The sequence below is a fragment of the Balaenoptera borealis genome (assembly GCF_965194805.1).
Source record: "Balaenoptera borealis genome assembly, chromosome: 3".
NCBI lineage: Eukaryota > Metazoa > Chordata > Mammalia > Artiodactyla > Balaenopteridae > Balaenoptera > Balaenoptera borealis.
Genome location: NC_138866.1, coordinates 48,896,384 through 48,919,828, shown reverse-complemented (window position 1 = coordinate 48,919,828; position 23,445 = coordinate 48,896,384). Strand labels below are relative to the sequence as shown.

Genomic DNA, 23,445 nt, shown 5'->3' with positions numbered 1-23,445 from the left:
CCACAGCTTTGTCTTTTCACTTCTATGACATCAGAAAGGACATGGTTGTTTATGCAGTTTATCTGTACGTTTTTAGGTCACTTTTCTATTTTTTTTCTTCACATCTTTATTGGAGTATAAATGCTTTACAATGTTGTGTTAGTTTCTGCTGTACAACAAAGTGAATCAGCTCTATGTATACATATATCCCTATATCCCCTCCCTCTTGCATCTCCCTCCCACCCTCCCTATCCCACCCCTCCAGGTGGTCACAAAGCACCGAGCTGATCTCCCTGTGCTATGCGGCTGCTTCCCACTAGCTATCTGTTTTACATTTGGTAGTGTATATATGTCCATGCCACTCTCTCACTTCGTCCCAGCTTCCCCTTGCCCCCCCGTGCCCTCAAGTCTGTTCACTACATGTGTCTTTATTCCTGCCCTGCCAGTAGGTTCATCAGTACCAGTTTTTAAAATTCCACACATACGTGTTAGCATACGGTAACACGAGGACGAGGGCCTCCCCGGTCCTGCTGGACCCCTAACCATGGGTGGGTCCCGCTGGGTGTAGGAACTCCTCCCGTCCCCCAGCCGCCCCTCAGGGGTGCTGGTCCCGTTGGTCCGGCCTTTACTTTTGCTCCCCCTTCCCTCCCTCCCACTCCCTCAGGACCCGCGTGGCTGGAAGGGTCCTCGGTGGGCAGAGGATCAGGCCCGGGATCTCAGCAGGCTCCCAGGGGCCCAAGTGGGCAGGGGAAACCTGGCCACGCTCCCTTTTGATCCTCTGCCCTCTCAGTGGTCCCCCACTTTCCCTCTTCGGGCGTGGGAATCCCTTTCCCCTCCCCCAGCCGCCCCTCAGGGGCGCCAGTCCCATCCCGCCTCCTCTTCTCCTCCCCCTTCACTCCCCCCATGTCCCAGGTCCTACCCGGTCGCAGAGGGTTCCTCCCGACCCCTTCGGTGTCCGTGGTCCCCCACCGGTGCCTGGTAGGTGCCCTAGTTGTGAGGAGACGCGAACTCTGCGTCCTCCTAGTCCGCCATCTTGACCCCAGCCCCTCCCCCCAGGCCACTTTTCTGAAAGTCAGCTTTGTTAAGGTATAATTTATGTTTAGTCAAATTCACCTTTGGAAAGTTTCCAATTCAGTGAATTTTGGTGAACGCGTACAGTCATGTGATCACCGACACACTTGAGATATAGACTATTTCCATCACCCTAAAATGTCCCTTTGTAGTCACCCCCTTTCTCCACGTCCAAGCCCTGGCAGCCCCGCCCCCCCCCCCCCATCTTACTTGATTTCTGTCCTGAGGGCACTCTTCCATCCCTATTTTGTGTTATCATTTATCTTTAGGTAAGTCTCTCTACCACGCAGGATCCTGCTTTGTATCCCTATAGCGCCAAATGTGGTACCTGGCACCCAAAATGTACTCAGGAAATAGGTGCTTAAAAAATAAATGAATCACTTGTTTTTCAGATTTTGCCAAATCATTTCAGAGACTCTGCTCTCTGATTTCCAGGATGTGACGTTTGAAAAGGGACTATTAATGCTGGGGAAAGATTTCTCCTAGAGTTTTAATTTATACAGTCTTTAAAAAAAAAAACTGGGCCACAGTTATTTCTAACTTCAGAGATTTTGCTGAGCATTTCAACCATTTCCTTAGACTTGGGACTTACAACTTTGTTTGCTCAACCAGCACGTGGGCCTCTGACCTCTCAACCTGAATAAACAGATGGAAATAGAAGCTGGGACCAAACGCAGCTGCTGCTCTCTCCTCCCCCTGTTCTTGCCATCTCTGACCCCTCCACCTCCATGGGGCATGGCCCAGCGTATCCTCCGGAGCTCCCCTGAATAAGTTCTATGAGATTCCAGACCCATTTCATGGATGACTCCGGGGGTGGAATCTGACGTTGGCTTTAACGTTTCTCATCATGCAGGGTGTGACCCAGCTGCAGCTGGCTCATCAGGCAGGCTCAGATTCCTCTGGTCCTTCCTAATCTGATTCCTCTTCTGTCTTGATGTGCCTCCAAAAGTTGACATTCCTAGAGAAATGACAAGAAGAGGTGCACAAAGTTCCCCCTTGTCTGACCAGTTATCTGAAATGGCCTAGTTCTCGAAGGGAACCGCCCTTTCTTGAAAGGTGTCGGTGCTTTCCTCCAGACTGGCCAGTTGCCCCAAGCCGATGGGTCCCTACGCACTTTCTGTGGGTTGGCAGTCCTTGCTAGGACCTCTGCTCAGCTGGCAAAGGCCCAACAGCTCAGGCACATGAGAGACCACTTTTTCCCTCTGGGGAGGTTGTACCTTGCCTCCCAGATGAAGTCTTGGTGCTGGCATCAAATTGGTTCCAAATGGAACCTCGTTCCCTTTGTCCCCCTTTGCCCTCACACTTTGCCCCGTGGCTTCCCTGGAACAGCTCCGGTGAAAGACGGTTTCTGCTCCAGGAGACAGTGCACGATGTAAGCGCATCCCTGCCAAACCTTTCAAAGCCTGAACTCCTGATACAAGGGGGGTGGAGGTGGAGGTTTCTGCTACCTGCTGCTAGGTAAACAAAACACCAAGAAGGTGGTGCATTTGGACACATGGAGTAATTGTGTAGTTCATAACCCTGTGGGCAGATAAAGTAGTAATCAATGGAAGGGAGCTAAAGAAATTCTTACTACAGTAATGATGACAGGTTTGTGTATGTGTGAGAGCGAGAGAGAGAGAGGAAGAGAGAGGGAGGGAGAGAGAGAGGAGAGAGGGAGAGAGAGGGAGAAGATGGGGGTTGGGAAGGGAAGGATCAGGGAAAAAGGGAAAAACAAAAGGGAGAAAGAAAAAAGAAGGGTTAAAGTGGAGGAAAGCATATGTCCTTCAGGAGGATCTTCTAAAGCTGGGACTCTCAGACTTTTGTTTTATTACTACCATAGCAATAAATGTATTTTACTCCACGCAGGGGGCGCACGCGCGCGCACACACACACACACACATATATAGAATAAAACAGAAAATAAGTTTGCGCGTAGCCAGCTAGAAGAGTAGGGCACTTATTTCCATCACACATCATTGCGTGTGGCGCCGGGGGCGCTAGGGCAGCCCGCCCCCAGCCACGCCCCGCCCCACCCGCAGCAGGGTCCCCGGGTCGCCAACCCCGCGGGGGAGGAGAGCGACCGGGGCGCGGCTCCGGGCTACCGGCTGCAGCTCCCGCGGCGGCGGCGGCGGATCCGGACGCGACGCGGGATGGAGACAGACGAGCAGGGCTGCGTGCGCGCGTGGTGGCACATGGTCGCGTGGAACCTGAGGTGAGTGCGCGCCGCGCCCTGTGCGCCCCGGCAGCGCCCCGCCGGCTCCGGCTGCCCGGAATGCGGCAGGGAGGGTACCGCCGGGCGGTGACGCAGGGCTGGTGGCCGAGCGCTGACTTCCGGGGCTTCGGAGGCCCCCAGAGCTCTTGGACGGCTGTATCCTCAGCCCCAACCCCTACCCGCGCCAGCGAGACTCGCGCGTTTGATTTTTCAGGAACCTATATCCCTTTGGGGCTTCTGAACTAGAGATTCCAGAAAGCTGGTTCAGGTTCCTGTGCCAATCTCTTATCTGCCTTGACATTTTACTAACAGCAGGACGGATTTTAAAAAATAATAATAGTGACAGTAATAATCGGTGTTGTAGTCTTGGAAGGCATTCTGTTAGGACAAGGGCCTATCTGTGTAGATGGAGAAGGATCGGAAGGCCACCTCCCTGAGTGTGACGCGTCTGGCGTGTAAAGAACACCTCTCCATAATGCTAGAGATGAATGGTACATTGAAACCATAACTTGGCATCTTTGCCTGTGCCGAGTTCTTATAGCCTTTAAATGTGAAATGTGTAGGTCAGCACAGGTTTTTCATTTTCTTCCTTCCATGAATCCTTGGCTTGAGCAGTAATCTTAGACTGCCTCAATCGACCAGCAATGTACTAACAGTCTTGTTTGCATTGAAGCCAGGTATTGGTTGGAGACCTTGGACCCAAAAGACTGCGTGTCTTGTTTTGTTTTGTTGGTGTGGGAAGGTACTGACAGATTTGTTTACCTTTCTTCTTTCTATTCCTTTGTTTTGCTTTGTTAAATTTTTGCTGATTACAAGATATCCAAAAATCATATCCAGGCACAGGAGACTTCACTTTGGAATGTCTGAGTGGTGAAGACAGACACCAATGTCCTTTCTTCTCTTCCTGCTGTGGCTGAGGGCAGGAAGCAGGGAGCGGCCCTCTCCTGGCCCAGCGGTGCAGCCCGGAGCCCCCTTTCTGTGTTGGATCTGAACACCGGTCAGAATGTCCTGACTGGCCGCACTTTTCACCATCACGGGCCTTACCTCCCAGATACGGTTGTTCTGGGAAAGCTAGCATTTACCACCTTTTAGCGGATGGCTGGATTATTTAACATTTATTTGGTAGAGAATCAAAGCTGCAGTTCACGTTTTTAGAGAACAGCCCACTTTGTTGATAGTGGAGTGGAGATGGGGATTTGGGGCCCCTTACTTGCCTTCGTAGTTACTAAAAATAATTCTCGAGATGCTTCGTGAAAGAATAAAATCCTTGGGCATTTCTTCATCTGAGCAGAAAATTACTGATCTAATTTAGGCCGTGCTGAGGCACAGACTGATATCCAGCACCCCGAGTCCTTTTCGTTTACTTGGAGCCTGGTTAGTTCAGCAAACATTCATGGAGGGCTTGCTGTGCACCTGGAACAGTCTGTAGCTGTGGATCTATCGTGATATGTTGTGAGACTCAGGGAGAACATTTAACCATGATGTTTTCAGGGATTATTTTTTAATGCCTTGGGGACCTATTTATTTATTTTACAAAAGTCTCAGCAGATGTAGTTGCTTCTGAAGATGGATGGGCCCAGGAAAGTCAATCTCCACTTGCAACTGATTTTCTTCAAATCAGAAAAATGGAAACCATGTTCAGGAAAGAAGTTGGGGGAAGCCGAAGGGCTGTTTTCCCCTTCATTTCTCCCTATTTCATCCCAAGTTTTTACTTTTCTAGATAGTGCTTAGAATATCCCCATGAGAAGGCTGATAAACTTATCCATCCTCCCCAGAGTATTGGACACCCCACTCCCTATCAGGCACTCATCTAGGCCCTGGGCACACAGCCATAAATAAAACAGGCAAAACCTCTGCTCTTGGGGAGCTCTCATTGATTAATTTTCAGTTGTATCAATAATTCAAAACAGAGAAGGAATCCCTTCCCCTGTCCCCCAAAGCTACCAATAAGCCTTGCTTCCTTCTCCCTTACGAAAGAAATACACTCTTCTTTCTGTTCTCAACCTTTCATTCAATGAATATTTATGGAGCTCGGCCCTGTGCTAGGCAGAGTGGAATGTAAAAGCAGTATTATCTGTCACGTGGTTCTTGTCACTGGGGAGACAGGACTGATAGTGGGAAAACAATCAGAAAACAATTAAGGGTCAAACTGAGGCCCCGATTATAATTAGTGGGAGGAGTGAAAAGAGGAAAAGTCACCATGAGAAGATCTGTCTAGAGAAGCTTTGAAAAAGGAGGGACACTTGAGTGGATGTGAAGGAAAGAGAGGATTTGGTTGGAAGGAAAGAAGGGAGGAGAACACAGACGTAACTTGGTGCTTGGTGAGTTGGTGATCAATACATGTTGGCGGGATGAATGGGCGCAGGGTGGATGTGTAGCATGTCTTAATATTTGGAATCGTTGTCTTGCCAAATGTGGTCAGAGTTGGGCTTCCCAAAGCTGGTACCTCTGAGCATGAAGGAGAAATGATTTGCCCTGTAGCAGCTGGTTCCACCAGGTTTTGCCAGTAAGAATCATCCACTTAGGTTCTGTAGCCCCTGTGGGATGCGGTGCAGTGACAGCCACAGCTAATCAAAGGGCAGGCGAAGAACACCAAAGCATCAAGGTGGCTGTTTGATGTGCTGGCCGTGAGCGAGGATTGGGCTGAAACTGCATCCTCCGCTCAAATAAGGTCTATTAGCCACTGGTGACTTTTGATCCCCTATTGATCTAGGGGAAGTCAAACTGACAGCCCCCTAGTTAAAAGGAGCCGCTGTGCATTATTGATGCTGTGAGGGATGTGGTCACTGTTCTCTTCCCGCAGCGATTCTCACAGAAGTGCCTTGAGCTATTTGAGAGAAGGGTCCTGTATGAATTATTCTTTAAAAACAGAAACATATTTCCGTCTCTTGCCCCTGTTTCCCAAGCACCCTGCTACCTGCAAAAGGTAACTTAGCAGGAGACTAACAGGCAGGATAGTGGGAGTTCAGAGAGTCAGGAAAAAGAAAGCCAGAGCCAGTCAACTGGAAGGGAGCATAAGAATTCAGTTCTGCTCATCTGTCTGGGCTTGATCTGTGGCTCAAAGTGGCTTCTCCGGGTTTTGATTTCTTATCTCTAAAATCAGAACAGCCATATCCTCTGCTTCCCACCGCCTTCATGGAGGCTATTTTAAAGTATGAAGCAATCATTTTCGTTTCTTTCTTGCTGATTTTATGTGTAGGCAGTTGCCCGTGGCTGATGTATTTGAAGAGTTGTCCGTCACCCTTAGCCTGCTTATCTTTTCCACTCCCAGCAGAATTGCTGGGAATTCATCAGAGATTCGTTATCTTCTGCCTCCATGCCTTTTCCAAACATGTATAAGTGCCCTGATTTTTAAGTTATTAACACTTGAGGGAGAATTTTTTTAGAGGTCTTTCTTTGATGACTTTGGTTATCTTCTGAGGATACGGGAGCAGGAAGGAAGAAAGTGGGAGGAAGGAGGGACCCTGAGAGGAGCAAGGGTGCAGAAGGGGAGAAAAGGATCCTGAAACAACTCTAAGAGCTGAATTTTACCAGAGCCCAGCCTTGTTCCTGGGGCTCATTTTTGCTTCAAGGATGACAAGTAGAACTGACCAGGACTGTGACAGCTCATTGGAGATCACCATGGAACTCGGGTTGTACAGACCTGGGTTCACGTGGCTCTGCCGTTCATTGGCTGTGTGACCTTGGGAAGGGTCCTTAACTTTTCAGCCTCCTCATCTGCAAAGTATAGGTAATAACAGTTGTCTTCTAAGATGCCTCTGGTCTAGCAGAGGAATCAGGGCAGGGGAGACAGTGCATCAGAAATGCCTTCCATCCCCTACAGCCTCACGACTTGATTACACTGATGGTCTTCACACTGACCGTTCACAGTAGGGAAAGGGACTCTTGTCATGGACGATGTAGACAAAAACTGGGAGCAGGAGGTGGTGACACTGACCTCCTGTGTCCCTCGTTTCTCAAAGGTAGGAGACACTCAGTCCTCACGGGAGATGTGGCTAGAGACAGAGGTAGCCTGAGTGAGCCCTTGTGGACAAACCATAACTTGTCTGCTGGTGGCCCCCAGTTTGGATGGTTCGTGTCACAGGGGGGCGATAGAATGAACAAGATGTGCACGGCCCCCCGTGTCCCATTCCCTGACCAGGCCCTGCTGCGTCCAGCCTCCAGGTCCTCTCCTGCACCCCACGCTGCTCCTCATGGCCCCGCTCACCGGGGATGTCACCTCAGATGTGAGGGTTTTGTCTCATTGCCTCATTGCTTCCCAAGACCCAGCCAGAAGGGGGGGGGGGTGGGAATCTGACGATTATTCATTCACTGCTTTAGACTAATACTAATAATAGCTAGCACATACAGCACTGAACTGTGATGTGATTGACAACTGGGGCAACTGTTAGAACAGTCTGAATCCTGTTTCCTGATGACTTCGGGGTCCAGCCTTGGCCTTCTGTGGGGTACAGTGGGGAGACAAGTCTGACTCGAGTACATCCATGTCCCCTCCCGTCCTGTCCTGTCATACCTGGGCTTTCTGAGCAGCTGGTAGGGGCCCTGACTTATTGCTTTCCTCTCCTGGTTCTCCCTTAGTGCCTGGTCTGGATCTGCCCTAATTACATACAGTTCTGTAAAGGATTTTGCTTAAATGCCAACTTGCCTGTAATTCCCACTGTCAGTCTGTGAAATCTGATTTGGAGGTTAAAAGGAGAAACAAACCAAGACAACACTTGGACTGATTTTGAATACCTTGTTTGTTTCACAGTATCTTACAGATTTTTCCCATACTCCTGTTCAACACTCAGAAGAAAAATTGCCACTCTGTGTGACAGCTTTACAAGTAAATCATTAAAAGAACATATTTTCCCTCCTCTGATGCACATGTTGATTTTTTTCAACTTTTGTGAGTATGTACCTTTTGTGAATTTCCCTTTATATTTTTTTCCCAAATAGAGAACTTACTGCCCTTACAGTTATGGCATAATGAAAAAGATATGTCAGTTATAAAATTGTGGCTAGACTTAAATGGTCTGAAACCTACTTAATATTGGCTTTGGGGTCTAGGATGAATCCTTGCAAACTGTTGGGATAGATAGAAAAATATGGCCTTTTGGGTAGGGTTTCAATTCAGGAGCTCAGTCTTCAAATTGGCTATTCGTCTGTATACCTTACTGCTTCCTGTATTCTGTGCCTTTTCTCTTCCTCTTCTTGCTGTATCCCTTGAGAGAGAGAGAGAGAGAGAGAGAGAGAGAGGTTGATGTGAGAAATCTATTTTCCCGTGTTTTTTCTACCAAGTGCTGCGTTAGTCAGTGCAACACACAGTTCTTCTAGAGCACAGGTGATGCTCTCACCTGCATGTCTCCAGGTGTATGTTGATCTTGGACATTTCGTGGCTTATGGCTAATGACTACGTTTTACTTAGTGCAAAAAGTAACTCATGACTTAAGTAGCAAAATACTCATTACCTTCTTCTAGACCCTCTTACTTTTTAGGTGAATGGTCTCCTTTGCTTTTCGCTTGAAACGGGGATGAAGATTGAATAAACTCCATTAGAGGCTATAACACTGGTGGTATTTTTAAGTCTAGCTTTAGTTTTTTTTGGGGGGGGGACAACTCTTTTGCGGGCTAGTCCTAGTTTATAAGACCAAATACTTTGCTTGGAATTGAGTGTAGTAGCTTGCAACTTAGAAACATGTCAATCATAAGGCTAATTACTTTTTTTTGATTGTGATTAAAAGACATGGAATTTGATTCTGGGAGTTGATAATGAATTCTACTTTCCAGTCCAAGCACCATTTCTTGTGGATTTAAAGAAACCGGAGTTAAAGATTCCTCACAGTGAACTTCTACATCAAAGTTGAACCTAGGGTGATTCTGGGAATCTGGTGAGTGCACTGATTGGACCCTGGCGTGCTTGGTGGGTGTGGCTTTCATGTCACAAGGGCAGAGGTGAGCAGTGCTATGTTACTTGCCTGGGGAGAGGTCGGTGTTCCTTGGAAGGAGCTGTTCCACACATCTTCCCTTTATATTGAAGCTTGAGTTGCTTGCATTTGCTTTTCCGGAATCTTATGTTGGAGTGTGGAGTCTTTCAGGTACCTTGGCTCTGTCTTCTTCCCTGCCTTACTCCTCACCCCCTTCCCACCCTGCTCCAGACCCACTGGCCTCCGTGTATAGAAGCCATGCTCTGTCTGCAACATTTCTTTCTCTCTCTCTGCTCCCTCCGTTCCCTCCTTTTGCCTAACTAACTGCTTACCCATCTCTTGGGTCTCATTTTAAACGGTAATTTTCAGGAAAGCCTTTCCCCACCCGCCCATTTTCGGCATATGTTAGTGCAATCTGTGTTTGTCCTTTACTGCATTTATCCCCACTGTAATTGAGTAAGTGCTTGTGTGATTATCTGATTAATGTTTGACTTCCTTATGAGACAAAAACTTCATAGGTGGGGGACTTTGTTGGTGGGTTTCCATTGCTCAGCACAGCGCTTGGCAGAGGGCACTCCATAAATACTTGTCCATCAAGGCCATAAGCATCCTACCATCTGTTTTGCTATGCTGATCTCAGTATTTTCTTCTGTTTGGTTCACCTGCTTGTTCTTGGTTGCCAGTTTTCCAGTGCCCTGTTTTATATTTCATCTCCCTGAGTTTAAACATGTGATCACAGAATGTTTAGGAACCAATATGGATGGGTTCACATAACTTCTTCCTAATCTGCAGGGTACAGTTCCACTAATAGTGTTGGAATTTGAAAACATCTTTATTCTTTACTCTTGCCCCATCAGTCCCTGTTTGGTGAGTCAACTGTCCTCATGACCGGCTCATCTAGCTGGCAGCAATGCCCGTCTTTGCAGTACAGAGGCCTTGGGGTTTGATGTCAGACTTTTTGCCTCTAAATGATTGAGAGACTGGGACTTCCCTCGTGGTCTGGTGGTTAGGACTCTGCACTTCCACTGCAGGGAGCATGGGTTTGATCCCTGGTTGGGGAACTAAGATCCCACATGCTGCACGTGGTGTGGCAAAAAAAAAAAAAAAAAAAAAGATTGAGGGACTGAAGATTTATCATCACATGGCCAGTTCTCTAAGTCTCCTGGTGACATGTCATATGGCAGTGTTTGTGTTATCAGGGTTCATTCATTGGTTTAACAAGGTGGAGGAACTGGAGCTCACTCAGGTGTTTAAAATCACAATGTCACTGGGTTTCTTGAGTAGAACAGCTTAATTTCATGTTCAAGTTCTTTTCTCCTACCTAAACTGGTTTCCCTTTGTTTCCAGTTTGTTTCTTCAGCCAAACCAATAGCAGGTGGCAAATATCTATTATCTTTTACTTGTTTCCACCCAGTGGATTGCATTTCAATAAACCACACCTAAGAACTGCAGTCTTGGAAGCATGATTGGTATAGGAGTCAGAAGAACTAAAACAGTAAATGGGTAAAAGGGGTTATCTCTGGGCATGGGAGAGGTGGGGTAAGGCAGTAGTGGTTTTCATTATAAGACGTTTGTGGCATTATATTTTAATTTTTACCATGTGCATATATTACGCAGATAAATATTTGTATGTAAATATATTGAATATCTACATATAATAATTCATTATATATTCTAATAGTATATAAACATGTAAATATAAATATGTATCTGATTGACACAAGGAGGGTTTCGGACTTTGGCGAGGATAGAGACGTCTTCTCTCTGTCCATGTTGGCGGAAACCTTTCCTTGCTTTTCAGGCACACAGTTTCTAGCTGCCGGTTGGGAGGATGCTAAGGGAAGGGCCGTAGCCGCTCTGAAGCAGCCCTCCATGACGGCAACGCAATTATTGTTTATCTTCGTGGCAGTGCAGAACACAAGTCAGTGCCTTTGCTTGGATTTTTTTTTTTTACAGAGTGAAAGAGTATTTCAGCCCTGTGGGGGAATGTAAGGCAGAGCTCAGTTTTTAGGTCTGTAAGCATCCCTCCACATATTTTTTTCCCTTTGTTGAAATTTGAGGGTGTTCTGGCAATAGGCTTCTCTTTTAAAAAAAATAATCTATATATTCTATATGTAGAATAATGTGGATCCTTAACTGAAAGGGAAACTAACTTCCAAAATGTGGATACTGATTTCAAAGAAGGCAGTGGTTCCTTTACTCCCTAAGAGTGTCGGAAATGATGGATCAAATCCATGGACGACTGGAGAGGGAATAGGCATGAGGTATGGAGAAAAGGAAGAGCAATTTCCACATCCGTGGTCTTCTCACGGAACCACGTGGAGATTCATTTATTTGGCATGAATCCTATTCATCAAAAGTATGGATTCCCTAGGAGAGATCACCTGGAATTCTGATCACGGGTACTGGGGGCCCCCTGACTAATCCTAGTCTGGAATACTGATGCCTCAGCCAGCTCTCTGTGGTCCCAACCTTGCTTGGTAACCAAGAGTACCTCCCAGAAGGCCGGCTCTCCTTTGGTGCGCTGCCAGGCCCTCTGTGGGCCTGTGTCATTATGGTGGGTGATGAGTATTGGCTGTGACGGCGGGTCTCAGCATGGGGGAGGGGCGACGTGCCTCAGAGACCCGCAGACCTCGCTCTGTCTCTGGGAGGACACTTCAAACTCAGTGACAAGGTCTGGAATCTGCCCCTCGGCTCCCTTGCCTCTGTCTCTTTTACTCACTGTCTTTTTGTGTCAGACGATGGCTTTCTCAAGACTTGCCTTTGCTCAAGGGGCTTTCTTGAGGTGTATGTTTTAGGGTCACATTTACAGAGATTTCCTGTGAAATCAACATTTTTCAACATTGCTTAACATTGTTCTGATTGTGTAAACTTGGGCACGGTGTTACAATGCATTTTTATTTAAAGGGTCATGTGAATCACATAGTCACGTCTGCCCTCTGAGTGAATCCGCTCTTGCCCTCAGTTATCCCAGATTTCCTGGCTTGGGGTCAGCTGCACCTTCCTCTGTCTCCTGCCCGGAAGTCTCAGCTTGCTCTCAGCAGTACTGAGCTGGAAGGAGGCCAAATGACAGATCACAGGGAACCTTGATGAAAACAGTGGTTCTATACTTGGGATCCATAGAAGCCCCAGAGGGTTCACAAACTCCCAACCCAAAATTGTACACAAAATTTGAAGAGTGGATACATTTTTCGGGGCAGCTGGTCCATAGCTTTAAGTACATGTTCAAAGGGCTCCATGACCCACTAAGGTTTAAGAAGAAACTTGGCTCTGAAACAAATTCAAATGGTTTTTTAAAGAATCCTCTGCCTTTTGAATCATCTTTATCTCCCTTTTATGTGGTTAATAGAGAGTAGACTGTGGTTCTTTTGGAAGAAAGTATTTCTTGTACCTCCAGGGCTGTGAGTCTCTCTCCTTCACTTCATCTTGCACCTCATGGCAGAGTGGACAGGGTGAAGGCAGAGCTTCCTTTAGTGAACTTGATTATATCATCCCTTTTTCTGAAAAGCCACTTTCTGGAACTTATTTTCCTTTAGCTTCTAGAAGTATTCTTAGAAATAGGTTTTGCTGTGCAGCAGTGAAAGCAGATGGATTGTCAGCAGTTCAATCAAATGCTTACGTTGAGAAGCGCTAGCGGTCCAGGCAGCCGGTGCTCACTTGGGGGAAGGCGGCAGCAGAGGGGCGCTGTGGGTCATTCACCCTGACACAGGCGCGTGGGCTATGACACCAAGAAGCATTGGCCTCTCTCCTGGTTATTTGTCTAACCTGAAAAAGAAAAGGCGTGAGATCAGATGCCAGCAGCACGATAGTGATTTTTGTTGAATTTGTCATTGTAATTCCTAATTCTTGCTCTTTTTTTTTAAACCTCTACAAAGACTTGAGCTAGTAAAGGTATGTCTGAAGGGGCCTCAAGGCACCGATTTTATGTCTCCATTTATTCTTTTCTGGGCTACAGCCCTAAGGTCTTCCTCCGCCCTCAGCATGGTTATCTCCTGAGAGCTCCTGGAGGTGAGGGCGGGTTTGTGGTGTCTGGGCCTAAAGTCCCATGAGTAGACTTCTCTTCCAGCTTTGACCTTGGGGGATCAAAACAGACGTGAACATCTCTGAGTCCCAAACACTTTAATGAATTTGTTCCTTTCATCACCAGATGGAGTTGAATTTATTTGCTAAATATATTAAGTGCAAAAACCACTCCTTCGACCAGAAACAACCTTTTTGGTGGTATGGGATAAAGATGTAGAATGTCTTCTCTTAAGTCATTCAGGCCCTTCTTCAGCCCCATAAAAGGTTGGGCCGAGGGAAGGTGGCCACACCTTGGTGTCCTCACCAGCCTGCTACAGACTCCAGTTTTTGGGGGGCAGCCCCTGCATCTCCCAGCATGAGGAAGATGGCAGGCTCTCCACCTCACCATATCTGACTGAGAGCTGGCTGGCGGGCTCGTTTATGCCCTCCCATACTCCCCTCGGGTAGTTAGTAATCTCTCCCTTAGGTGATTCAGCTGCTTGTCTAGTTATTGATCCCAAGACCTGGTCTCTCCTCCCACAAGCCAGCTCCCACTCCAGAGTCCTTTCCTGATTTCACAGCACTAGTGGGGCCCGGAATCCTGCCAGGCCCAGCACCCCAGCACCTTCTTCATCCTCCCTCCCCTATTCAGACATGGCCATCCCCTCCTGTCTACTCCCCTCTCTCATCACTCCGAGGAGTGGTGGGCTGGATGCAGTTTTGCCTGGGGTGATGACGTCTATTAATTTTTAGGTTTGCTTTCCACCCTGAGCTCCACTCTTTGTACTTCCCTAAGTGGGATGGTGTGGTGCTGAGGTCTGTGGGAACGTGTACTTTTTTCCCTGCTGTTGGCCAAGGTGAATTGTATGTCTCCTGTGTGCACAGGAAGAAGAGTTGTAGGGGCTTCCCTGGTGGCGCAGTGGTTGAGAATCTGCCTGCCAATGCAGGGGACACGGGTTCGAGCCCTGGTCTGGGAAGATCCCACATACCGCAGAGCAACTGAGCCCGTGAGCCACAACTACTGAGCCTGCGCGTCTGGAGCCTGTGCTCCACAACAAGAGAGGCCGCGATAATGAGAGGCCCACGCACCGTGATGAAGAGTGGCCCCCACTTGCCGCAACTAGAGAAAGCCCTCGCACAGAAACGAAGACCAACACAGACATAAATAAATAAATAATAAATAAATTTTTAAAAAAATTTAGAAAAAACAAATATTGTCACCATCATTTAAAAAAAAAAAAAAAAGAAGAGTTGTAGGTGTAGGTGTGAAAAGTAGCCAGATCAGCCTTGCGGTGAGTGGGGTGTGTGGAGATGGTATGATAAGACTTCCTCCTCCAGGCAGGTTCTGGATTCCACACACACCACAGTCATCATTTCCCAGCCTGACCAAACTTACCTAGCTCTTCATTTTCTCCTTTGGATAGGCGATTTCTTTTAAAAATTAAAACTTTGTTATTAAATTGTCCTTCCTCCCTCCCTCTCTCCCCCTTTCTCATTCATTCATCACTTCAATCACCCAGCAGAGCTATTTTCATTGATTTGCATTCCCACCTAGTTTTTATCTCTATAAAGTTTTTCATGTTACTGATTGTATCTCTATATAACTTTATGTTGTGCTCTTTTACTTAATACCATTTAAAAAATATTCTTCAGTGTTTTTCCATAGTCATCATAATTACCAATTTAAAGGGTGATCATTCTCCATTATATTTATAGACAATTGTTTATTTACTTAAATATTTCACTGCTATTTAATACAAGTTTTTTTTTTTCTCCTTCTAAATTCTTTTAAAATAGTATTGCTACAGAAAACTTTAAGCAGTTAGTTTATTCTTCTTTTGGAATTTTTTTTCCTGGAGATTAATTCTTAGGAGTAGGATCTGTTGCTTGAGTTGCATTGTCAAGTGGCTCTTCAATTTATGGCACCACAAACACATGGATGTTCCCGTTTCCCTGGATGCTGAACTGCCCTGTGTCTTGGATAACTTGTTTGGAGGGAATGTAGTTTAAATAGATGTTTAAAAGTTTCATTTACTTCCTCATCATTAGTTCAGCTTGTATTTAAAGTTCAGTCTCTCACATCTATGCAGTAGTAGGGGAAGCACAATGTTTGGACACAGGCAGGCCCAGGTGTGAATCTTGGTTCTGCGGCTGGCCATTTGGGTGTCTGTGAACAAGTTACTTAAGCTCTCCAAGGCTCGGTTTCTTTCTCTGTAAAATGTGGAGAATACATACCTTGTAGGACTGTTGTGAGAATTAAGTAAAGATTTAAAAGTACCTGCCTGCACAGTAAATTTTTGTCCCCTTTTATCTCCCTTCTCTTCGTCTATCATTGTATTATTTTTTCATTTAAAATTATGTTTTTATATTCTTTTCTCATTTATCTATTTGGAGCTGGCAGTGGTTTCATGTAATCAAGTGATGTCTTTACTTTTGATCAATATTAACTCTTTATCTGTTCATACTTAATATAAATATCTTCCCGTTATTTGCTTGCTTCTACTACAACTCTGTGTGGAGTTCTTATCCTCCAGGGAATTCCTAAAAAAGGCATTTACTATGTACCAAGGTACTTTAATACATCATCTCATGCAATCTTCCAACAATCCTGAAGGTATTATTTTTCACTTCTCAGAATATATTTACACAGTTAGATGTTAAGTGGCTTGCCCAAGGTCAGACAGCTGGTAAGTGACAGAGCCAGGGTGTGACCCAGGCTGTGTGATCCTATTCTGCCATGCTGCTTTCCTTCTTTCCCATTGAGCCTGATCTTCTCAAGTTTGAAGTCAAACACCAGACTCCAGAAACGCGTTTTTCCTTACCTATTAAATCATCATAATCAGGATTATGGAAGTGTTGAGGAGGTGAGACCACCTTTTCTGTTTACATCTCCTAATTAAAGTGATAACAGCTCCTTTGTCATCTAGGTGCTGAGTGACGGTGGTTTTCATGTCTTGTCTGTTGACTACAGAGGTATGTGTTAAGAACAGTGTACAAAGATTTTTCAGTAAGAAGGGGTCTTTTGATGGCCCTCATTTTGGAGGCAGTGATATTGTGTTTGCCTTTCCTTGCTGCCAGGGTTCGGGGACTCGATGGGTAAACCCACGGAGGATGGGTTGACTGCGGATGCTGTTTGTGTCTATGAGTGGACTGAGGCGAGAAATGGTACCACCCCTGTGTGTCTCTGGGGCCACTCTCTGGGAACAGGGTGAGTGGGGTCTGAAGAGGGGTGCTTAGGTGGGTCCTTGGGGCGCTAGTGTCATATTATAGGCAGCAGTGAGCAGCAGGAGGACCCTTGAGCTAGGAGATGGTTTCTCTCAGGTTCCACGTGTGGCTAGTGACCTTACACCTCAGCGTGCCTGTCTGTAATACAAGGGAGGGTATAGCTCTCTGGCTATCTATGACACTGAAGCCCATTCCAGAACTCTCCTTGAGAGTTTTAAATGAAAGCATTCTTGTTTAGGGCCAGTGGAACCCCTTGAAATCCTGTGCAAAATTTTGTGTCTAAGCACATTTGAGGGTCAAGAGCTTTCATCAGATGCTCATTCTGGATGTTGCATTTTGTACTGTTTACTTGACTGTTAAGTCACTGCTTCGCGTATGTACTAATTTTCATTGCTTTACAGAGTTGCAACAAATGCTGCAAAAGTTCTAGAAGAGAAAGGTATGATAAAATGCTTATTTTACATGGTATAATTTCTTGGCTTGATGTGGGAAAATAAAAACAGTGAAGAGACTGTTGTGCACAATCTGAACACAGAGATACCTAAAGCACCCCAACTTTAGACAGTTCCTGATAGTCTAATAAACTCTCTTTTTTCTATTTAATATATACAATACCTGCTTTTCAGAGTTATGAAATTAAAAGTAAATACTAAGGAAAGAGTTAAAATTACCTTAAAAGAGTCCTCACTGTGAAGTGATAGTAAGTGTTATTATGGAGTAATCTGGATTACAGGGGAGGAAAATAATGCATTATGAAATAATAGGCAGGACTTGCTTTCTGCAGCCCTCCTTACATAATATTTATATCAGTGTTTCTCAAAGTGTTCTGAGAACTGCCTTCATCAGAATCTGCAGGGGGTGTTTGTTAGAAACACAGGTGACAGCTAGGTGGATCCTAGCTGTCTTCATGAACTGGAATCTCTGTGACTAAGACCCGGTGATTTTGATACGTGTTAAAAGCTTGTAATTACTTGCAGTACATCTTAAACTTTACTTGGCAATACAGGTCAGGGTGAGTTACGTAAACATTTTAAAGTGTGTCACCTGCTATACACAATCTTAATTACTTATGGGAATAAAAGAAATGTCATTTCATTGCTCCTCTAAACTCTCATGGCTCCTTCAATGTTGACAATGCTGAATTACCTGAATTAAATTCCCACATAAATGAATACTTCACTTCCTGGGTAATGCAGTTACCTTAGAACATTTTAATTACATTAAGTCCCCAACTTATGAACTCTTGCTACCATGTATTTTAATTTTCTCTTATTACATACTCCATAAAAATTATTATTCTCATACTATAAAGTCAGTATTTAGATTTACCCTTTTCTTTGCTCTTTATTATTTCCAGCATCGCTGTGCTTCCATCTGGGATTTTTCTTCCACCTGTCTGTTGGCGAAGATTTCTCTCAATTTTGGTCTGAAAATGTCTTTATTTCATCTTCATTTTTGAAGGCTATTTTTACTGGGCACAGAGTTCTAGAGTGGCAATAATTTATTTCAACCTTTCTAAGATGTCATCCACTTTGTTCTTGCTTTTGCTGTTTCATTAGAAAGTCAGCTGCCAGTCTTATTGTTGCTCCTTTAAAGATAATGTTTACTTTTTCTTTTGGTTATATTTGAGATTTCTTTATTTCTTTGTTTTTCAGCATTTTTACTCTGATTTTCCTAGGTGTTCTTGGTACTTATCCTGCTTAACTGTGGCCTGATATTCATCCATTTTGGAAAATTGTTGGTCATTATATCTTCAAATATTATGCCTGCTCCATTCTTTGTCTTCTCTTTCTCTGAGACTATAATTATATATATATATATATATATATATATATATATATATATATATATATATATATATATATATATATATATTTTTTTTTTTTTTAGATCTGTTCTCATGTCTTATATGTTTCCAGTGATCTTTTCTGAGTTTTCCAGACATTTTTCTCTTTGTGCTCTAATTTAAATATATTTATATATATTTTACACATTATACACTGTTATATAATATGAAATTTTCTTTAAAATTAAAATTTTAATAAATATTTTACTATTTTACCATTTGTTATTTTCAATAAGTTATTTTAAAGTCCATATACGGTAACTCCAATGTTTAGATCTTTTGTTTTCAGAGAGTGTCGGCCAAAACAACCTAGTCAGCCTCTGCCGAACACTCTCCCTTCCTGTAGTACTTTGCTTTCTTAAATTATCCAAGTCACGAAAATCTGCTTGTGTTTTAGAAGAAGGTAGTGGTTTTCAATTATCATGTACCTAGAAATGAAATCTCTTTAGCAAAGGTGCTAGTTAAAAATGCACATTCTCACACTCCCCACCCCCTAGATACTGACTTCTGACTGGACTCTGGTGTGGGTTCATGAATTTGCATTATTAATAAGATTCACAACTGATTTTGATGCAGGTAGTTCATGTACAAGACCTTGAAGATCCCTTATTTAGGAAAGATAGTATTGAAATATGATAAGGGAGTTATTTCTTTTTTCTTCTTTTCAAGGATTTCCAGTTGACGCTATTATCCTGGAGGCTCCATTTACCAACATATGGGTTGCAAGTATCAATTATCCCATGTTAAAGGTGAGTCTCTGATAGATCTTTACAAGATGTCAAATTGTAGGCTGTTACCACACATGTTTATTAACAATTTTCCTTTTCTTAACTAGTTTTATATATTTCTAAGTTATTCTAACTTGTGATAGGTTATTAGCCAGTTGCTATTAAAGGGGGGCACACGGCTTTTGGATTTTGTAGTCCTTTTATTTCCTTCTAATAGATTGAGTGGCTTATTGAGCCAAAGCTTTTTTTTCCCCATTAACTAAACTGTACCTCGTATCTTTTATAATTCTTTTCATAGATAGACTTGACTTAGGTTTGTTCGTTTATTTATTATTCCTTTTAAAGTGAAAACAAACATCTCATACATCATTTTCAGCCCTATGAATGTCAACCACATCTTTCATTATTTTAGGAGAAGAAAGTCTCTAGAGAATTCAAGGAAGTTGCTGAATGGTTTTACACAGCATCCCAGGTAGAGAAGATGATCTTTCCAAGAAGATAAAGAATTGACTGACAAGATGTGTTTTTTTTTAATCTGTTGTATATATTATCCTAATTTTATAATTTCATTCCATGTCTGATGCCCAATTGCTTATAGTCATACCTCCATAGATATGTTAGCAAATGAGAGGGCGGGGGTGAGATTCTTAGAGGGGACATATGGCCCAAGTTTGTAAATTGTTGATTAATCTTGGAAGGCATCTTAAGGGTACTTTATTTTTTTAAATTAATTAGTTAATTAATTAAAAAATTTTTGGCTGTGTTAGGTCTTTGTTGCGTGCAGGCTTTCTCTACTTGTGGCAAGCGGGGGCTACTCTTCATTGCGGTGCGTGGGCTTCTCATTGCAGTGGCTTCTCTTGTGGAGCATGGGCTCTAGGCGCATGGGCTTCAGTAGTTGTGGCATGTGGGCTCAGTAGTTGTGGCTCATGGGCTCTAGAGCACAGGCTCAGTAGTTGTGGTGCATGGGCTTAGTTGCTCTGTGGCATGTGGGATCTTCCCGGACCAGGGCTCGAACCCGTGTCCCCTGCATTGGCAGGTGGATTCTTAACCACTGCACCACCAGGGAAGTCCCTTAAGGGTACTTTAATCCAAGTGTCTACTTTTGGAATCTTTCGTACAATAAACCATCATAGAACTTTCTGGAACTTGCTTAACTATTTCAGCTCATTACTTCCTGGGACAGCTAGTTCACAGAATCACATAATCTTGAAAATGCCTGTACTATCTAAGCTCCAAGTCAATGCAGGAATCCTCTCTACAGTCCAAAATACTGAATGCCGAGTAATTTAAGATTTAATAAATAAAACATTTAAATTGGTTCTAGACAATTAAATATTCATTTAAAAATAACAATTGAACATCTATTATATTACTCTTAAATAATTACTAATAAATTAATTAACTTGAAGGCATGTTACAATTCAGGTACAATCTTTCCATTTACTTCTTTTTTTGAAATTTTGTTAATTTTGAAATATAACGTAATAGGGAAATCTATGATTTAATAGTTATAAACTGAACCTCCATGTAACCAACATTTAGTCAAGAAATTAGCATCACTGGCATCCCAGAAGCCTCCTGTATGTCACATCTCAATCCAGTAAATCTCACCTTAGATGTAAGCCTTAGTCTGAATTTTATGGTAATTATATTCATGCTTTTCTTTATAGTGTTACCACCCATGTGTGCATCTCTAAGCAGTATAATTTTGTTTTGAACTTTATACATTAGTAGGATTATATAGAATGTATTCCATTTTTTTTCAACCAACATATATTTGTGGGATTTTTATCATGATGTATAGCTGTAGTTTGGTCATTTTCGTTGCTATATAGTATTTCATTGTATACATATGCTACCATTTACTGATCTAGGCCACGTAAGACCTCATTGCTTTGGTAGGTCTCTGACACCTTCATAGAAACGTTTTTAAAATATTTTAAGAACCATGGCTCTGGTGTCAGACTTTCTGGGTTTTTTTCCCCAGGGGTGTCACTTAACAGCTGTGTAATCTTGGACTAACTGTTTTTAATGCTTCATCTATAAATGGGTGTAATCACAGTCTATTCAAGATTGTTGTGGTAGATTCACATATGAAAAGCATGTATGATAGTGCCTGACACAGAGTAAGCACTCAATGGCCGTTAGCTATTTTTATTATCAGTGGAGTGCCGTAACTCTGAACATTACTGTTGAATAAAAAAGTGTAGGTGGTGTGAGACACGGATGTAGTGAAAGGCATAGGTCCTTACCCTCAAGAAGTTTCTTGTCTAGTTGGGGAGATAGGAAATTAATGGGGAATATAAAGTCATGATGTGGATTTCCGTGTATCACTTTGGAGTCAATTTCATTACTCAGCATAGTGGAAAAAGACCATGGGCTGTGAAGCTAGACAGATTTGGATTTGGGTTCAAATTTGGCCTCTGCCACTAACCAATTATGACTTTGGTAAATTATTTCCCTTTGTTGTATTTTTCCTATTTCTGTAATGAGGTTGGTACTGCATAGGGTTGTTGTGAAGGTTGAATTAAGTAAAACAATCATGCAAAAATATGGGCACTCAACAAATGCTTGTTCCTTTTTTCCACTCTTTCTATAATACAGTAGACTAAGTTAGGTGTTAGGGGAGGACCCAGAACAATAATATCAGAGTAGGGAGAATTCAGGGAAGAGAAGGGTCTTGTGTGCAGGTGTGACCAATGAAGACTTACAGGGAGATAGGATCTAAGTTCATTTCTTGAAGGCGAGGGAGAGCAGTTAGAAAACACAGACAGGAGGGGAGAATGTGAGCCAAGGCACGGGGCCAGAATGGGGTGATTATGTGTTATCAAATACCTGAGAGTCACCCAGGGCCTCTATATAAGATCTTTCACACTCGTCATCCTTTTAAATCCTCACAGCACCTCTGAGTTTGGCACCATTGCCTCCACTGAGCGAAATGGAGGCTTAAAGTCTTGCCCAATTGCCACATACCCTATAGAGAGGACACGGGACTCAATCCTGCATTTTCTAACTCCAGGCAGTCAGATGGAGGTGCACAGCTTTTGGGATGAAAGACTGTGGCCAGATGTGGATGGGCTTACAGACAAGATAGGAGTTTTTTGTTTGTTTAAATAGACAATGTTCCACTCCCAAAGCTTTGTGACAGCAGATTTCAGGTAACTGGTATTTTAAGAATATTTATCTGGTGGAATTCCAGAACAGAGAGGAGCCAGGGAGACCAATTAGGAGCCCCTCGCTGTGGTCTGGGCTGGAGGGGTGGTCTGACCTGTGAGTCTCGAGGGGCACCTCTGGCTGGAGAGGAGTGAGGGATAAGGGGAGTAGATTGACTGGGGCCCGCTTTCTCCTTTTGCCTTCGGAATTGGAGATGAATTGCTGAAGGGCTTCTCTTACTGAATTCTCCTCAGAGGAGTCCTGATTCCAGGGGTAGCAGAACCAGAAGACAAAGAAAAGAGAAAACAAGAAAGGCAGGCAAAGGAAGGAAGGGAAAGAGAAGCAGTATTGGGATTTCCAGACTGTACCCAAACGCAAGTCATTTGCTGTGAGACCACGCAAAAAATGCAGGCCAGACAGACCCTGGGAAACCACGTAGGTTTCTGCAAGCAGCAGGCCCATGTCAAAACCGTGAAGCAGAAGTTTGTCTTTACTGACCTCGACCTGCATATTCTGTACCCGTTTCCCTACCAAATTCCCTACCAGGCATGAATTAATTTCTTTTTTATAATCAGGAAAAAAAAATTTTTTTTAAAGGTCCTTATATTTAGAAAGTTACTATTCTCTCTATTACTACAGTTCATAGTGGGAGACTACAACAAATGACGTATTATAGTGCTGGGGCAATGACCACTAACTCTTATTTCTCCACACTCATAAAGGAGCAGTGACAGGCAGAAATCTAAAAATTGCTTCTACACTGAACATAATTCTTTTCTTTTTAAACTGCGAAGCAGACGTTTGCATTTATGGCCCCAGCCTACCTATTCTGTACCCACTCCCTTCCCTTGGCAACGTCCCATTTACTACATTGCACCCCCCTCCCTGCTTAGCACCGCAGAGGAATACACATAATACTTTGTTGGTCTTTTCTCTTTGCAAATCTGTTCCAAGGAATAAACTCTGAATGAAATTTAGTCACACTGAGATGAAAATGACAGGTAATAGCTTAAAGTGTACATCAGGGATATTTGCACAGTCGATTCACTCCTTCTTTAGCAAATATTTATCAAGTTCCTGTTAGGTACCAGGAACTTTTCTAGGTTCTGGGGATACCACAGGGAATAAGAAAGTTGTGGTCTAACCTCCTATGAAGTTTGTATAGTTGCTGGAGAGGCACATTGAAGACAAGTATGCAATAAGAGGATTTTGACTAGTAAGAAGTGCTGTAAAAGTAATAAAATGATGTAAGAGGAATGACTGGAGGTGGTGGGGGACAAGGTTCGATGGCTAGTTAGGGGAGGACCTCTTTGAAGAAATATCATCTAAACTGAGACTTGC

At 43.7% G+C, this 23,445-nt stretch overlaps 2 protein-coding genes and 2 long non-coding RNA genes across 20 annotated transcripts in view; 1 reads left to right on the top strand and 3 right to left on the bottom strand.

Annotated features, from left to right (window-relative positions):
* The window catches only part of LOC309625406, a 43,072-nt gene extending 39,893 nt beyond the window's left edge, over nt 1-3,179 (bottom strand). For all 3 annotated transcript variants that reach the window (XR_014242499.1, XR_014242500.1, XR_014242501.1), the window contains exon 1: nt 899-3,179. This is a non-coding gene — a long non-coding RNA (uncharacterized lncRNA). The remainder of the gene's footprint in view (nt 1-898) is intronic.
* The window catches only part of ABHD12B (abhydrolase domain containing 12B), a 65,796-nt gene continuing 45,517 nt past the window's right edge, over nt 3,167-23,445 (top strand). For 4 of the 15 annotated variants that reach the window (XM_082384883.1, XM_082384875.1, XM_082384884.1 and 1 more), the window contains exon 1: nt 18,980-19,423. In XM_082384883.1, coding sequence (XP_082241009.1) covers nt 19,332-19,423 — 92 coding nt within the window. In that variant the 5' untranslated portion in view covers nt 18,980-19,331. The other 11 variants (XM_082384890.1, XM_082384878.1, XM_082384876.1 and 8 more) reach the window with 9 other exon arrangements.
* LOC309625417 lies at nt 7,966-10,855 on the bottom strand. Its single transcript, XR_014242513.1, has 2 exons — nt 9,202-10,855; nt 7,966-8,448 (listed from the first exon to the last, which is right to left on the bottom strand). It is a non-coding gene; the product is annotated as an uncharacterized lncRNA (long non-coding RNA).
* PYGL (glycogen phosphorylase L) overlaps nt 12,028-23,445 on the bottom strand; it is a 57,330-nt gene continuing 45,912 nt past the window's right edge. The window contains exon 21 of the mRNA XM_082384805.1: nt 12,028-12,915. Coding sequence (XP_082240931.1) covers nt 12,903-12,915 — 13 coding nt within the window. The 3' untranslated portion in view covers nt 12,028-12,902. The remainder of the gene's footprint in view (nt 12,916-23,445) is intronic.